The 17033-nt window shown below is 31.8% G+C and overlaps 1 protein-coding gene across 1 annotated transcript in view; it reads left to right on the top strand.

Moving 5' to 3' along the window:
* LOC137922271 (alpha-tocopherol transfer protein-like) overlaps positions 1-13962 on the top strand; it is a 30367-nt gene extending 16405 nt beyond the window's left edge. The window contains exons 2-6 of the mRNA XM_068765239.1: positions 4725-4866; positions 10428-10522; positions 11031-11181; positions 11776-11969; positions 12872-13962. Of these exons, the coding sequence (XP_068621340.1) occupies positions 4728-4866; positions 10428-10522; positions 11031-11181; positions 11776-11969; positions 12872-13219 (927 nt within the window). The 5' untranslated portion in view covers positions 4725-4727 and the 3' untranslated portion in view covers positions 13220-13962. The remainder of the gene's footprint in view (positions 1-4724; positions 4867-10427; positions 10523-11030; positions 11182-11775; positions 11970-12871) is intronic.
* Positions 13963-17033: the final 3071 nt, after the last annotated feature.

The raw sequence follows: 17033 nt of genomic DNA, 5'->3' as shown, positions 1-17033 counted from the left end.
TTCATTGACTTATTTTAGAATGTAATTGGATTTTATTAAGACAGAACAAGCGTCAAATGTAATAATTCAGGTCCAATTGTTTGTCTTGATTTTACAGTGAAAATAAATGTTGAAATTATATACTTTGTAAATAAAGTTTAAAATATTTTATTTTGTAGTCATGATGGAGTAATAATATATAATTTGCTTTACATACGGCTTAATAATTTTAGTTGATAGCTAAAGGCGATGTTTTTGGAACAGTTTTAGAAATATAAGATCTTGAAGAGATCATTTGCTTTGTGTTACAATTAACGTCTCGGTGCATATGAAATATTTAAGTAAAGACAATTTTCAATTTTAACTGGTTTTTAATACTGGGATTTTTTAAGTAACGTAAAGAAGTAAAAAAACGGCGCTGGATAAAGGTGGCGGGCAAGCCGGCCAACTGTCGTCGGCGCCATATTTATGTAAGGTGCCGATATCAAAATATCTTTTTACATTCATGTTGTTCATTTGTTGCATCAACAACTGTTGTATTATTTTAAAAATAAATATCTTTTTACACAAAACAGAGCAAATTTTTATTTATTGCATTTTTTATAATTTTTAGTAATATTTTTTTTTAATTATAAGTAAATTTGGATTTTCTTGTAAGGAATGACGCCAAATTTTCTTTTGCCAGTGGCACCCAAAACGCTGGAAACGGCCCTGCTTTAAAACCTATTATTAAATATATGTATTCATAAAATGGAAATCATGTTGTAATACAATATGAATAATTATGAATTGTTTATAATGTTAAGTCACAGATACGATAAAAAAAGAAATGTTACTTTATCACCAGTAAAGATTGTTCGGGAACACATTATAAAAGTTATTAAGCTTTTTTACAAAATAGCGGTGTAATAAAGTGACCATTTTAACCGTGACTATAGATAATGGAATATTGTTTGAGTAATTTACCATGCACTGTGTTGTGAAACTTTGCGAGCCCTATTATTTACACGACCTTTATTAAACTAACGCGATTTGTTTAAATCACTCCTTAAAACCATATTTTATACACGAATGCATTAATAAATATTTTTGTCTGATCGACTTATAACACGCATGTTTGAATGAGCCGTACAAACGATAGATTTTTAATTTGCTCGTTATTTTGCGGGGCTTTCGTTTTGTGTCTAACATTTTAGGGTATTTTATCATATACAAAATGATTGGTTATAAATATAAAAGGTTTAAAGAATATGTTAGTGGTCGTAGCCGTCTAATAAATATACTATTAAAATAGAATAATTCCTTAAAGAGACCATCGAACGTTATTAATATTTCTAATTACCTTCTATAAGGTTGGTAAGTAAAGTAAAAAGTTTTCTCTAAATTTATAATTAACGATATAATTAATAAGGTGTCATTTATATTTTAGAACGTAGAATTGAATTAAATTATTTAGTTAATAGGAACATGATAGGATAGTTTAACTAATTCTATCTAAAGCGCTCACATCTTTAAACCTTTTGCAAATTATTATCTTTTGTGGTAAATTTACTTTACTGCAAAGACTAGATTTAATAGTATGTCTTTTGTTATTCTGATCCGTGTTTGATATAAAGCTCAATAATATCCGATAGTTCTATATAGCGTTTCTGGAGTCTCTTCCGCTACTTTTTTTCCAGCGCTAACGATTTCCGAAGTAGCAATAATGTTACCCAGGTAATACTTGTAACCGTAGCTCGATAAATTGAGATTAGCACCTCTTGGACACCTTTGATTAATTCCGACGAATGTTAGTCGGGTATTGACGAGTGGCAGTCTAAGCTGAGGTCTCTTCGATGGACTAGGACTAGGCTCATAGGACAGCCGAGGAGACGAGTGCTGAGTTGTTACTCCACGGAGCATTCGCCTAAGCAAACTAAAAGCACAGGATCTTCCTAATCCGGTGAAACTCTAGCATGTTACGGCATAAATCCCTCCCTAGGTAGCTTTTGAACTTCGCTACCTTAAAAGGGGTCAAAAAAGCCCAAAGGCTATGCATTTTCTGCACACTGTCCGCTAAAAACCGCGGAATCTTCAAATTTGACAGAATTATAAGCCAGAAAAAAATAATAATATTACTTACCTCACATAAAAAAAATCAAGAAATGTAAATTTATATTCGTGATTCAAGAAAGTTGAGAAATCGCTAAACAAAAAATTATTTGTTTATATATATATACATTTTTTAGCTTTTAACAAGGTATTAGTTGGCAAATATCTGAAGTGTCAACGCTAAAAACTATTAAATTAAATATAATTTGTCTCCTGTCTTGTGCGAAATTTAAAACCGACGACTTTAGAGATAATTTCACTTTATTACGACACCGCTTGCGAATATTATTGCAAAATTAAAAATTACCGTAGGCATTGGAACATGTCGCCATTTGCTTTGACTATGCTAAAACAATTTATATTGTTTCACAATTTGCTCAAAAATTTGTGGTATTTTGATTTAACCGCGAAAAAACATTTGTTTTCATTATTTCTCTTAAAGAATGCGATATAATATATTATGATAGTGTAACATTATTAATGATGAAAAATTCCGTTATATAGTTCGTACAAATATTTGTAAAATCGCATCATTGTTGAAATTTGATTATTGTTTTGTGGACACAGTAAAAATAACGATGCACCAACGGCAAAAGAATAGGGAGTTGTCGGGTGAACCGCCCGGGGGTTCGGATATCTGAAGGCATTTTTACACTGCTAGACAAATTTAAGAAGATTCGCCGAAACTGCGAAGCACTGGAAGTTTCTTGTTATCACCATAATTATGCTAGAGATGTCGGCAAAGCTGACGACATTTTTTTTACAATATACTACTAAAGCTATTTCTTCCATATATATCTATCTTATCTTATTATTTAAAAGTCTACTGAAAAATAATAAAGAAAACGATTGGCTTACGAATCACAGTCAAGATGTTAATTATTATTTTTAAAAAATGCCTAAAATTCATTTACACTTAAAAGTATTCTTCGAAATTTTTAATTATATCATTTCTTAGTGCGTTATAAAATATCCATAGTTCGAAGATATATCATCTTTTACAGCGTAACTGTGTGTTGTACGAGATTACGAATTAGTGTTGTTCCTTTTTATATTTTTGAGTAACTGAAGTGTATATTAGCCGAGATATTTTAATGAGAGAAAGAATTATCATTCACAGAATATATATGTAAATATGTATATATATATATACATATAAATATTCTGTGAATGTTTATATATATATATATAAATATATTTACATATATATATATATATATATATATATATATATATATATATAATTTTAACCTAGGGGTTAAATAAATAAATATTTATATCGTTTTTTGAATATCAAACATATCATAAAATTGTAATAAATTAATAATTTTGGATACACATCCTAATGTCTCTTGAGATTTTTACCCATGTACTTATTCGTCACGATATTTATGGAATTATAAAGCTAAGAGACTTGAAGATTAGTAGGAATATTCCGCTTGCCAAGTTGAGGTCAGCTAACAACAGATCTTGTGAAATTATACCCGTAAAAGGACTGAGGGGGCGTTCATTAAAAAAGTCCATATTTTTATTCTAAACATGAAACTAGGCCTAAGGTGTTTATTAAAAATTACGCTTTCAAAAAGCACTGCGGATCACACGTAGCGAACGGTGCACAGTAGTTATTGTATATAAAATATAAACGAATTTGTTTACAACGTTTGATGTAAATAAGTATCCACTATGCTTTGATAAGTCTCAATTTAAGTCAGTGACCTTTAATGGGTCCGATGATATTAGACGAGGGCCTCTCACTTAGATTATTTTACATCGTTAGTTTGAGACAAATTATCTATGCGAACAAAACTAAACAGATTTTGACAAATTGGTAATATTATACTCATGTATTGTAGTTTGATGACATTATAAAAGATGTTTTTTGATATAATAAAAAGTGAAGTGTTTTTAACAAAAGTAATCCTTTTTATCCTTCCGCTTTTGTCGGTCATCATTGTGTCATATTACTGCTACTTTTGACAAATATTTTACGAGTCCACTGAGTAGTACAGTAAAAATATTTTCCACGGCCCCCACTTCGCCGGGCTTTTCTTAGGCGTGCTTAAACTGTTTTAATGACACCATAAATTAATTTACTTTTATTTTTATTAACCCCTAGTAGGTTAGAAGCCTATTTTGGTTACTGACAAGTTATTATTTATTTCTCTAATAAATAGCTGATTTTCTTCATCATGTTCTACGTTGTACTATGTTCATCCAAAATTTCAATAAATACTGACAGATGTGCTCGTAACGTCATCATAGATTATGATTAGAACGTTGGGACTAATTTCACGTCATCATCGCCATCATTTTATTCATGGCACGTCTTCTGCTGGACATGAGCCTCTCCTGTACATTTCCATAAAGCTCTAATGACCTGCCATTCTAAAAGACAACTTTATCTTTTTTTTTAATTATTTTTCTAAAATTATTTTTTTAACCTAGTCTAAGTTGTGGTTACCTGTCACTCAAATTGCAATCATTAATAAATAAAAGGAAACCTTTAGGCGCCAGTGGTTATCCCTTTGCTTGTCATCAGTTACTTCAACTTCCTAATACGCTGTGCTCTATCAGTTACTAAGAAGACAAAATAATACGCTTATTTAACAACAGCTAGAAGATAATTTCTTTTAAAAATGAAATGATGCTTCCAGATAATGCCGACTCCAGACTACAGTGTAGAGTTGGAACTAGGTGAGCCGCAGCCGGAATTTCTGGAATATGCCAGACTTTACTGTGGAGAGGACGAAAGTACACGCTTGCAAGCAGTATACGAATTGCGAGAACTGATTTATGGTACTTTGATTTTTTTTATATAATACCATCTTAAAATATATTTTCGAATACATCCTTCATTAGATCCATTAATTTCATTAAATTTAATGCCCTAAGTTATCACTCATTCCTTTTGTATAAAATGTCGAAAGGCATCGACTAGTTGATGATATGTAATACGCTTTCAACATCACATTGTTATGGAAAGTTTTTCCATAACAATGCGATGTTGAAAGCGCCTTGGGAATCGAATTTTACTATTTTTGTACTTGTCATTAAAATATTATAATGCATTCGCTTATTATTCCAATATTAATGGTGCTGTTAACAGAAACCAGGATACAGTAACCATGATCAAAATTTTAACTGTAGGACATCCGCTGTTGGACATAGATTTCACCTATACATTAAAAAATTATTGAAAAGGGGTGCAAGCCTCTCTCCAGTGTCTTCCAACCGTACCTAAACAAGGTCCGTGTTCCCCACTCCAGAACCTTCAGCGGCCATCTGTTCAGTTGCTGTTGCTGTATAGAAATCTTTATTCCTGATTTAATCTCTTAGAAAAATCCTGAGCATATTACTCTCCATAAATCGTTAGACAACTGTGAGGATGCTTAATAAGACCGAAATAAAAGCCTCTTTTTTGTGCCCTAAGTCATTAATAATAATACATCTTTAACACACATTAGTTTTATGGTCAACCTTTAATTTATTTTTAAGGCTCTGAGGGATATTGATTGGATCGCTGTAATGTTTGCCTATAATTTTTTCAATATTGACGTATATGTACGCCGGATCCCTACCATATACTTAATTTTCTCTCAGCTATAACCCTAAGAAGACGCTGTGTTTATGTGTAGACTTCTTGGAAAATAGCACTATATTCATTACCAGAATCATAATAACAGTCCGTCTAAAAATGGATTTGCTATGTATCGAATCTAAAATTGTCTTCTAGCCATTCATCACTTGTGTTAGTTTTGCATGGTTAATAAATGTAAATTGTTATGTTCTTAACCGTTAACCAAATTGTGTTGTTTTACGAAGTGCAACAGCATAAATAAGAAGGAGGTGAAGCTTGTTTTTATATACTTATAGCAATACAGATTTAAACGATTATGCACAATGCGAATTAATAAAATATACGGTGAAAGAACTGTCCATTATTTGATACCTCGGCTTATCACTTTAAAAGAAAAATTTACCATCATCATTTTTCTAAATCAATTTTATGCTTATCTCATGTTTATTATAAAAAATTATATCACTATTATATACTTACTAGACTAATTCATATCATAGCATTATTGTTAACCCGTTGTAGTTTTCAATTGTTAAGTTTGTAAACATCATAAATTATTCAAAAACATCAATGAGGTTTAAGATAGTGTTTGATTAAGGTAATTTTATAGATATACTCATATAGAAGAAAGTACAACTACACCGTTAATTTTGGTAATGTTAAAAAAGTCAATGAAATTCATGGACGTGGTTGTTTTTTCCTGTAGGTCTTAGCCGATATTTTTGTTTACTTTTGTTATTAATGTTGATTGCGCCAAAATTAATTGGTTTCGCTTCTGACTTAGTTCTCATCTTCGTAAAGGGGATCTTAACGCAGTACTATGATCGACTACGGTGAAACGAAGAGGAACCTGCATGGTTACTTTGGGACAAAAAGGTATCTTGACAGCTGCGACTGCGACTTAGCTTTGCGCAATAAAGGTAGAGCCCCGGAGAACAGAGTACAGTCGTAGTTCTTGTAGTAGTAAATGTGGCGCAGGAAAAACTCCTGCGTATGAGAATTTGGTTGACGACGAAACCTAAAAATAGATCAGGCACAGTGATTTGAATGAACTGCATTTATTTTATTAGTCCCTAAGGTTAGTTTGAATAATTGAAAGACGCATCGAGTGCAAAGAGTAGATTCTGATGAAGGAAGAGGCGTAAGCATTGTTTTTCGGGTTGCAATGTCGGAGCTTTGGAGGTACGCGATAGAGTTTCCTTGTCATCAGATGATAGTCATAGCAGTACAACAACAAGTTCATAGATAAACATAAACTTCATACCACAATATTATATATATATATATGTATATATATATATATATATACATATATATATATATACATATATATATATATATATATATTTCACCTTCGTAACTTTAACTTTAAGAATGCTATTACAGGGGAGTTCAATCTAAAACTTATTTCTATTGAATAGATCTTCTGAAATTCTTCTCGTAAGGTCCATAAGTGGTCACCGTACATCATTATACTTATATAATAATATGAATCATTAAATATTTAGAACATTGTGAAACTATTAACCCTTAATTAGGCGCATTAAGAAAATCACTCAATTAGGCGCATGGGGTCTTAAATGACCCCAAAAAAACATTGGGAAAAGGGTATCAAAAAGGAATAAAATTTAATGGATTTCTATAGTAATTATTAAAGTTCTTTAATATACTTAACTTTAAGAATCAAATACTTACTATGACATTAAAAATATTAAAAAAAAACTAAAACAGCAAACCTCTCTTTAAACTATTTTTTTTGGCATAGCCGAGATCAACTTAAGAAATAAAGTTTATTCAGCCTCATCAGCGGAATCGTCTGTTCTGCATCCGACGCAGTAAATCCTTGAGTGTTGCTGACAAATAAATTTACAACACTTGAAACATTTTGTTGGCACTTTTTTGTCGTCCTTTCTAGGACATGATGAACAGCGCCCGAGCTTAACTGTCGATTGATAAACCGCCTTGTTCACATTATAAACTTCATGGAACCGTTTTTTTGTTTTCGCTGGTACAGCACGTAGTTGTATGCGACGTTTTTGGTGATCTTCCACAAGTGCCGCAGCTATTTTCTTCAAGAAAATACGTCTTGAATATGTCAAAGTCTTCTCAATATTCGCTTTGTGTATGACAAATGCTAGATATACTCCAGGTAAATGTAAAATAATATTTTGTGCTCGGGTCCTTACTGCGTTCGATGGTGGTACTTTACACCATTTCACTTTCGGGCCATTTCTCTGAGTATGTCGAGATAAAAAATAACTATCTTCCGTCTTCCGATGTCTTGGATATGTTCAGACTCCTCAATTTCGCTTTCTGAATTATGAGCACTATCAATGACAGCATCGTTTAAAGTTTCGTCTTCCGAATCCGAACCAGCGACATCTTGCTCTTCATCAAGCACTTCATCCAGCACTTCATCCAGCCATTGCAATACTTGTTGGTCGTTAGGCATTTCAATTAAAAAAAAAAGAAAAAGCATAGAAAAAACTCAAAAATACATAAATAAATCATACCGTATCAAAATACACACATACAAAGATAAATAGTAAACAATATACTAATATAAACACAAAAAAACAACAAAAGTAAAAACTTGCCTTCGCCAAAAAATGTAACGTAATTGGGCGCATGGGGTCAGCTCTCTAAAGGACAGCGATGCATGCACATGTGTTAATGTTCTGGATGTGACTAATTTGCGTACCCCGGGGGGATTGAGGAAGCTAGAAAGAGCGTTAGTACGCTCTGAAGACTGTAAGCCATAATTTTTTGAATTTCAAGTGGCCCTGACCCCATGCGCCTAATTAAGGGTTAAATAAACTATTATAACCCCAGATCAAGATTGCGTAAAGTCAAGAGATGAGCTCACTCTTCTTTTTTTAATACGTCGCAATTGCATTGGACGAAAGCCTAAATGAAAATAAAATAGTTTTTCTTCGTGAGAATATCACAATTCATAGCATGATTAATGTTCTGTAGTCATGCGAGTATGTGTTGATCATCATAATGAAACGAAGGTTCTAATTTATTTTAAACGGTCTAGGATCATGTTATTTATTTTTAGTGCGAAGAATCTAAATTTATTTCAAAGCAGAGCGCGTTTGGAATCACGCTATCACGTATTTTAAGTTAGGGTAAAGGCACATTATGCCTTTATAGGAAACTTGATTTGTTTTTGGTTTCAGTTAAATTAGGCTCTTCTGGCATGGTGTTCATAAAATACACCAGTGATCATTTTTTTGCTTCAGCTTTATAACTATCCGTTAATATTTTTCATCTCCAACATTCAAATATATTTCTTTTCGGTCTCTCGAAGGTGAAATAGTAAGGTCTTCGTCGTTCCACAGCAAGTCATAAGTCTCCTCCGAAGGTATCTATGGGGGATATACCATAATCACTACGCTTGGTAGGCGGGTTGGTGATAGTAATGTGGTATAATGGTACGTAGCAGAGGCTGCTGCTCATCATCTGGGAACTCGTGAGCAGCGATAATCCTATAAAATTAATGCACAAAGTGTAAATTATATAAGTTTGTATCCCGAGAATAGAATCCGCGACGATCGCAAGCCTTAATCCTCTATCGCTGGGATATCACTGGTCATATGAATCAGTGAGCTATTAATTTTTAGTGATTATACTCGTATATATACTTTTCGACTATGACTTGTCTCAACATGTCACGGCTCTTTTCGTGGATTTGCCTTGCTTGCTTTCGGTAAAATTCTGATGTCTAGACCATCAAGAACTTGTCCATCACCTGAGTGCGTAATTTCAATTATTTTTCGTCTCTTTTTTGCCTTCTCTTGAGTTATAACACGAATTATTGTGACGTGTCCAAATTAATTTATAATTCTACGGATAATTACTTAAACGTTCTTTTATAACAGTTCTTTGTTTATAAAATATTATTTATTTTGTTTAAAAATATGAAAAATTTAAAATAATGAAATAAATCAAGTGAACTTGAAATGGTATGAAGGCAAATCTGAACTTGTATTTAACGATTGTCGACATTGATTTTATATTGATTTTAATTAAACAAGTTACCTACAACGTCGCTAGTTAATAACAAGGATTAATATACCTTTTGTCATTAACCTCTGATGAACTTTGAACCGCTCACACCTTGATGATTATAACATCAAACGTAACGGCAATAAACCTTCCTTGCGACGTAGTATGTTTAAATTATAGCTCTTTAGAAGGAACTAAATTAGAGACGGCTTTTATTGACTTGATTATTTAGGAATAAATTCAATAATTGTTAAAGAATCGATTAAGTAATGTGCTATAGTCTTGCGATATCAACGCGAGGTTATTCTAATTGGAAAAGTATAACACTTTATTGGTTTTAGAAATATCGATTCGTAATTTATGAAGGCTGAATAGATAAATGCTGCTAATAATGCGTTTCCTTAGAATCGTTAAAAAGTGATGCCCAAAGCGATCTCTTAAAATGAAGTGATTTAGAATTTTATTTAAGAATTAAATTTAAGATTTCTGTAAGTCTTACATGTAATTTCATTTTTAATTTCTTGTACACCTAAGCGATGATTTATTGTTAAAACTTTGATTCTACGTTATTATTTCTTGAGTTCGAGTTGTTGAAGTAACAGTATTTATTTGCGTTATTTTTATATCCTGAACAGAACATGAGGAATAAATTTTTTTGTCATAAATTTTAGTCTTTATAATTATCAGAAGAACATTAAAGAAGTATATACATCTGAGATATACCTATATTTTATGTAATAAAAATTATGTCTTATTTTTATATTTTCAGAACGTGGCGAGTGTGTACCCCACCGCATGGACGATAAGTTCTTAATACGATTTCTTCGAGCCCGAAATTTCATCCCAAAAAGAGCACACAGACTAGTATGATTTTACTCATTATTTATATAAAACAATTTCATAATTACTTTATTCTTTGTAATTTACGTTACACGTTACTCAGACGCAGAAGGGGTTTCTGCGAAGTAGAAATGCGTATTTTTTGCCAGTATTTCTAACGCTGAAAAGAAATCCGTAAGTAATTCTGCTCCCACATCAAAGAGCTCTTACTCTAGTGACATTTCTGAGCTAATGAGATGAAATTTTGCATACTGCGCTTGTCATCTTGAAAGGCGATGTGTATTTTAAATAATTTTAAATTTTAATAAATTTGAGCCAAAGTGCTGTTTCTCTTTTTCTTATTACATAGCCCTTATCGTAAAGGGTTTTGTCTTATCTAACATTTTGAATAAAAAAAACATGTACATAAACTTGTTGTCAGATAAATGCTAAATCATTCATTTATGTCATGACAATTAACGCCATGAAAACAAATTAATTAGAGTTAAAAAGAAAAATATGCAGATAGAAAAGTATATTAATTGTTTTACAGATGGTGAATTATTATCGTTTTAAGCAAGAAAACTCTGCATTATTTGACAACGTGCATCCATTCAGTTTACGGCATATTGGTGAATCTGACGTACTCAATGTACCGCCTTATTACGATCAGAATGGAAGAAGGTTGCTTATCTACAGAATTGGTAAGAATAAGTCGTTTTTATCGTTATTTAATGTCAAGAAACATCATAGTCCATTACTATTACTATTTATAGAATTACAGACACAAACAGCACTTAACTATTTCGAATTAGTAAGTGATTAAAAAGGGATTTAACTTTGAATAGTATTAAGTTTTATAAACAGTACATTGAAAGAGTGCCTAAACTACACAATTCCACACAAACTTTTCAAACACAATAAAAGACGTTTTTAAATAATATCTCTTTTTATAAATTCTTTAAAAAAATAATTATCCTTATTATTATAAAATAAGCTTTCGCGTTTTACACGGTAACATTATGGTGTAAATAATAAATTTCCGCAAAGTTCAGTATAGAAGACTTTTTTAAATTTGTTTTGTTTTCAACCAGTAACAGGTTCAGTCAATTGGTGGTGGTAAAAATATGTTAAGTACTTTCTGGAAATTAATAAGAAAGACAGTTAACAAAATAATACGGGATACATTTTTGCAAAATAATTTTTAATTATTATTTAATATATGTTTGCTTAGTGCAAATTCAAAAAAAAGATACATAAATATAATGACACAATTTCATGAAATTATTTCTTTTCAGGTTGCTGGGATACTAAAACTATTCCGGTGGATGACATTTTCAAAGTTACCATCTTGTCTTTAGAGTTAGGTATGCTGGAAGAGCGAACACAAATTCTTGGCGGACTTGCGATCTTCGACCTAGAAGATATTGGCACACAGCACGCCTGGCAGATAACGCCATCTGTTGCCTCTAAAATTGTTAAACTCTTAGTGGTGAGTTATACAGAAAACTAAAATGGCATTAACTTAACATGACTGCATATTAACGTTTGACCTAAAAATAAGCCAATAATTTTTTTTATGTGATTTGCAAAAATATAATAAGATTTTCTCATCCGTTGCCTTGTGCGTTAAATTGACTATTTTACTGCACTGATGTACTTCCAAAAGAGAAGCTCCAAATGAACAGACACCCTGACTAATGAATAATTAAAGAACAGTTCAAGTAAACAAAAGCGACAACAAAAGAAGGGTCGTTGACTCATCTAGGCGTATGTCGACCCAAGGCAGAATTGCGTGAAATAATGGCGGATAAAAGGCTTCATTCTTACCAACTTGTGGAATTCTGTGGGCGGGTTGAGTATAATTTAATACGAAGTACAATTCTTGTTTCACGTACAGCATTTATAACAAATCTAACAATTGAGATACATTGCATTCATCCAAATAAGTTTCAAATTTTTCCAGAAAAGTCTTTATATCATTTCATTATATTAGGGACAAAACGTGTAGGACGTTTAACTATTAGCAAACCACCACTCGCAACAATGTAACGCAAAATCTACCCATTAAACGTACGTTGAAATGTCTATTGCTTCAGCCACTTTAATTAATACGCTGTTCTACAACATTCAAGCATTACTATATAGTGTTGAAAATAGATCGTTGTGCGATTCATCTAGACTGAAGTCTATAACGAATTATTATCATCATTTCACAACCGTCTTCCGATCGCCTGTAAAGCTTGTAGGTAGCCGTCTACGCTGCGCTTGTCGGTCCGTGATCTCTACTCCAGAACCTTAAACCCCCAATGATTATCTATATTATTATATATGTTATAATATCGTATGTGTATGTAATATTTACAAAACATTATGTTTTTTTTTCGCTTTCAGTCCTGTTTCCCGGCTGCAACTCATGCCATCCACATAATTAACCATTCATGGCTGTTCGACAAAATGTACAACATCTTCAAACCACTACTTAATTCAGAAATGAGATCTAAGATTTACTTTCATGGTTACGATGTTAAGTCTCTCCATCAATATATAAGCCCCGAACATTTGCCGGAGAGATACGGCGGTGTTTGGCCCGACTACCCTTACTCAATTTGGTTGGAATCGTTAAAGAAAAACTTTACCGTAGCCAAGGAAATGATCTCCTGCGGATACAAGTTTCGCGAGGACGAAATTTGTGCCGAAGTTGTGAAGAAATTGAAAGATGAAGGCATAAAGCTATCCTGAAAGTGAGAAGCTTTGAAACGAGCGACTTTAGAAATAACAATTACTTATAAACTTACGAGTTCACTTTTAATCGTACATTGTTTGTTGTACATTTTTATGTCTTTACTTCTGTAAAAGTTTTTTAAGCTGTTTTGTGTTGCATCAGGTTAAGGTAAAACTAATGTAGAAAATGATATTTTTTAATATTGTTGCGGCAACAGACTGTAGGATATTGTAATTATTATTCTTGCGTTCCTTGCCTGTGTAAGAAGAATACCGGCTATGTTTAATACGCACATGAAAGTTTTTCATACACATTGTATAAATTATAATAATTTAGTTTTATTCTTTTAGAGAAAAATAAATAGTTTAGTAGTCAATAATTGCTTAAATTTAAATAATTTAATATTAAGTTTTATGTTCGACTCGTCAAAAACCTGTGATAAAAGCTAATGAAAATAGCTAACGTTTCCATGTGTAGAATACTTAGCATTTTAGCCGTGGTTATTAGTGTACATATTATAATTTGAGTAACTTTAAAAATATTTTTATAATAATTAAGGAAGAAAACTTTGAGATTGGAAATTGTAGAATCAATTCTATTCCAATTACTTTTGGACAATTTTGTTTATTTAAAAAAGTTTCTACATATATTAGTTGTTATTCTTTATTAATGTTCTAGACTAGTGTGGGCAATGATAAATAAAATAAAATTTTAATATGTTAGAAATATACCTATTTTTTATTTTTTCGGAAATTTATAATAAGAATACCGTGTAGATGTGTATAATTATCTAAATGATAATTTTAGTATTACTATGTATTGTATTTTTATTAAAAGTTTAAAAAAATTTCGTTTCATTTTACTTTAACCAAAATAACAGTTGTCCTCTTTTCTATGAATTTTAATTTCCCTGCACTGAGCACCTTTTACTTCAATTTCAAAGAGCGCAGCGAATTAATGCCTAACTCATGATGCCCAACCCATGATATTGTACATGTGTATTTGTAAAATAATACATTAACACCCTAATACTAGTTTCTTTAAAATTAAGCGTTGTAGCATTTTTCCTATGGTTAACACTGGTGGACACTAATTGATCCCTCGTGGATAATAAAAAAAATAAAGAATCATAGCGAATCAGGCAGTCTGTAGTTTATAACATATCTCATGTTAAACATTTTTTCGAATTTAATCTCTTAATAAATAAATGAACTAATTGCATGTTTAGCAATGACTCGGTAAAGAAATTCTAAAATAATCATACACAATGGTTCGATAGGTTTATATCAGCATTTTCGGGCCTGTAAATGTCAGTAAGGTTAAAATATTATATTAACAGAAAACAGTATAGAAAAAGAAATAAATTTAATTTGTTATCATTATAAATTGTATGGTTATAACAAGATTATAGTTTCTTCACTTCACGAATGTTTAAAAATCACCCTTGCTATTATTGTTAGCCGTATCAGAAAACTTTACCGAGGTTCGAGAACGTTCCTCTGTGATATTAAATAAGCGAGGTGAATCGAAATATTTATTCGATCGCTCGCAGCGTGGAAACTTGAAGTTAGAGCAGTTTTTCAACGTTTCAGAGTCATCGGTTTCAGTATCGAATGCTGTGTTTAAACATCGACGATATTTGCGAAAGGTATTTGATAATCGTGTGAAAAAACTGTTCTTCGTAGATTTTGGTTTCGGAAACGGTAATACTTTATTCATATCCAGTGAAAACTCGGGTTGCGTCTGCACATTGAATCCAAACTTTACTTTTGATTGGGTTTTACGTAGTTCCGGTGTCACACTATTACCTGTACTGAGGTTGTAACAACTCTGGGTTGTCTTCTGTCTTAGTGAGAGATTGCGGCATTTTTCTTGCAGGCGCTTATTAAGAAAATGCACACTTGCCGTATAAAATTGTTCTTCATCACCGGGTTTTTCCAAAGCTGCGATAAGGGGATTTGGTTCGTTCTCTTGACTGTCTTTATCTGGTCTTAAAGGCTCGTGCCGTTGCATTCCTTTACTGAAAGTGTATTGCAGTTCATTTTTATTTTATCTCAAAAATTATCTTTGTTATAGCTTTAAATAAACAAATACAAAAAATGTCCTTTAAGTAGTGGTCTACGTCACTTTTACTATTTTGATCTATAACGTCAGTTCCGTCAAATGTGTCAAATGTAAAACTCGCAGCTATCTTTTGAAAACAGTTTTTATACCTAATATGAACCTAAAATTATTTATTTTTATAACAAAATATATCACTTTTGGATTTCGGTCTCTAAAATAAGCCTTTCACTGCACAAAATGTAAATTTTGAAATTTCTTTTATTCCCGGATTTTTTGCAAGTAATTAAAATTTATATCATAGATAAATGCTGATAATGTTTAATACCAAGTATTTCCCAATGATCAGAGTTATAACCCGATGGAACTATTTATCTTTTTCTCCTTTAATTTTAGTAAAATATCAGTATCATTACAATTCGACCGTTCTATACAATCGTTATATTATATTTTTAAACACCAGTGTATGTATTCAAATTACAATTTCGAGAGATTTTTATTGTTTATTTATTTATTCAAATACATAATGATTAAGCAAATTGTTATGTGCTGCTGTGTATTAATAAAATTGTATATTTTAAATAGCTCTAACGATTAGATATTTTACACAGCGGAGTCCGCCCACACGAGTAGCCGTATCTGTGGGATGATTACTGCTGTACTAATAAATGCAGATAGTTTACGATGTCAGCTTCTTCGGATCATGTAATTACGCACCTAGATTATTTGATACAAAAATCTTATTTTCCGCTTCTGAATTACGTAGTATTTTATTATAAAAATCCATTGCGGTATGTATTTATTCACACAATATAAATAATAAACTAGCAGTCTCCCGCTCGCTTTGAAAACTGACTGAATGCCCTCTTAACCCCACATGCTGGTAGGATTTCGTTTCGTTTTAAACTAACCTCTTTTTCACGCGAAGAATATTCTTACCCAATCTCCAAGTCTTATAGTTCAGAGATATCTTGATTAACCATCTTGTGCATACACATAAATATGTATATAATACGTAACTTGTAATTTTGTCTCAAGTATTGCTGTCAGGGAAACCTTTAACGCCTTCCCGTACCGTATAGAAGTAGCGTCGTAACAATGTTAAATTATGGCTGATCAAAACTATCGTTAATTAACGAAAAAATAAAGTAGCAGTTTTGACTACACTAGATTTTCACATCAAATTGTTTTCCTATAAAATTGGCCGAAGGATGATTAGTTACAAGTGTAAAAGTTTGCTGGTATGACTTATTAGTAATAATTAATGTCTTAATTTACATATATCACTAGTTTAAAAACAGCGGTTCATACGAAATTTTAAAAATAAACTGACTTTTATCCGATTTAACAGATAATTTTTACGGTGAAATGGCATATCAAATTAAATTAAAATATCTGTAAATTAGTAATAGTTTAATATTTATATCTTTAAAGTAATTTTAAGTAACGATATTTACATTAGTGATATAAAATAAATTAAATAATCAGATTATAAAAATTTTCTTCGATTATCGAATAGAATATTAATTTCTTTCTGTGTATTACTACCTCAGCACAAGAGGGAACTTTGTATTTCATCATCATCATTTCAGCCCTAGGACGTCCACAGCTGGACAAAGGCCCCGTCCCTAGATTTCCAATAAGACAGATTGGAAGTGGGCGGCATCCGATGTCTTACAACGACCAAAACAAGGTCGTTTGTCTTCCTTACAGTAGAACGTTCTACGCTGCAATTGCCAGGCCGTAGTCTACTAGACTGTAGAACCTTCA

Source organism: Battus philenor, unplaced genomic scaffold, assembly GCF_028537555.1.
Source record: "Battus philenor isolate CCGP_79_NKW_IND1 unplaced genomic scaffold, ilBatPhil1.0.hap1 SCAF_2, whole genome shotgun sequence".
In the NCBI taxonomy this organism is placed as follows: domain Eukaryota; kingdom Metazoa; phylum Arthropoda; class Insecta; order Lepidoptera; family Papilionidae; genus Battus; species Battus philenor.
The sequence above is the reverse complement of the archived record's forward strand: the minus strand, read 5'-3'. Positions and strand labels throughout refer to the sequence as shown.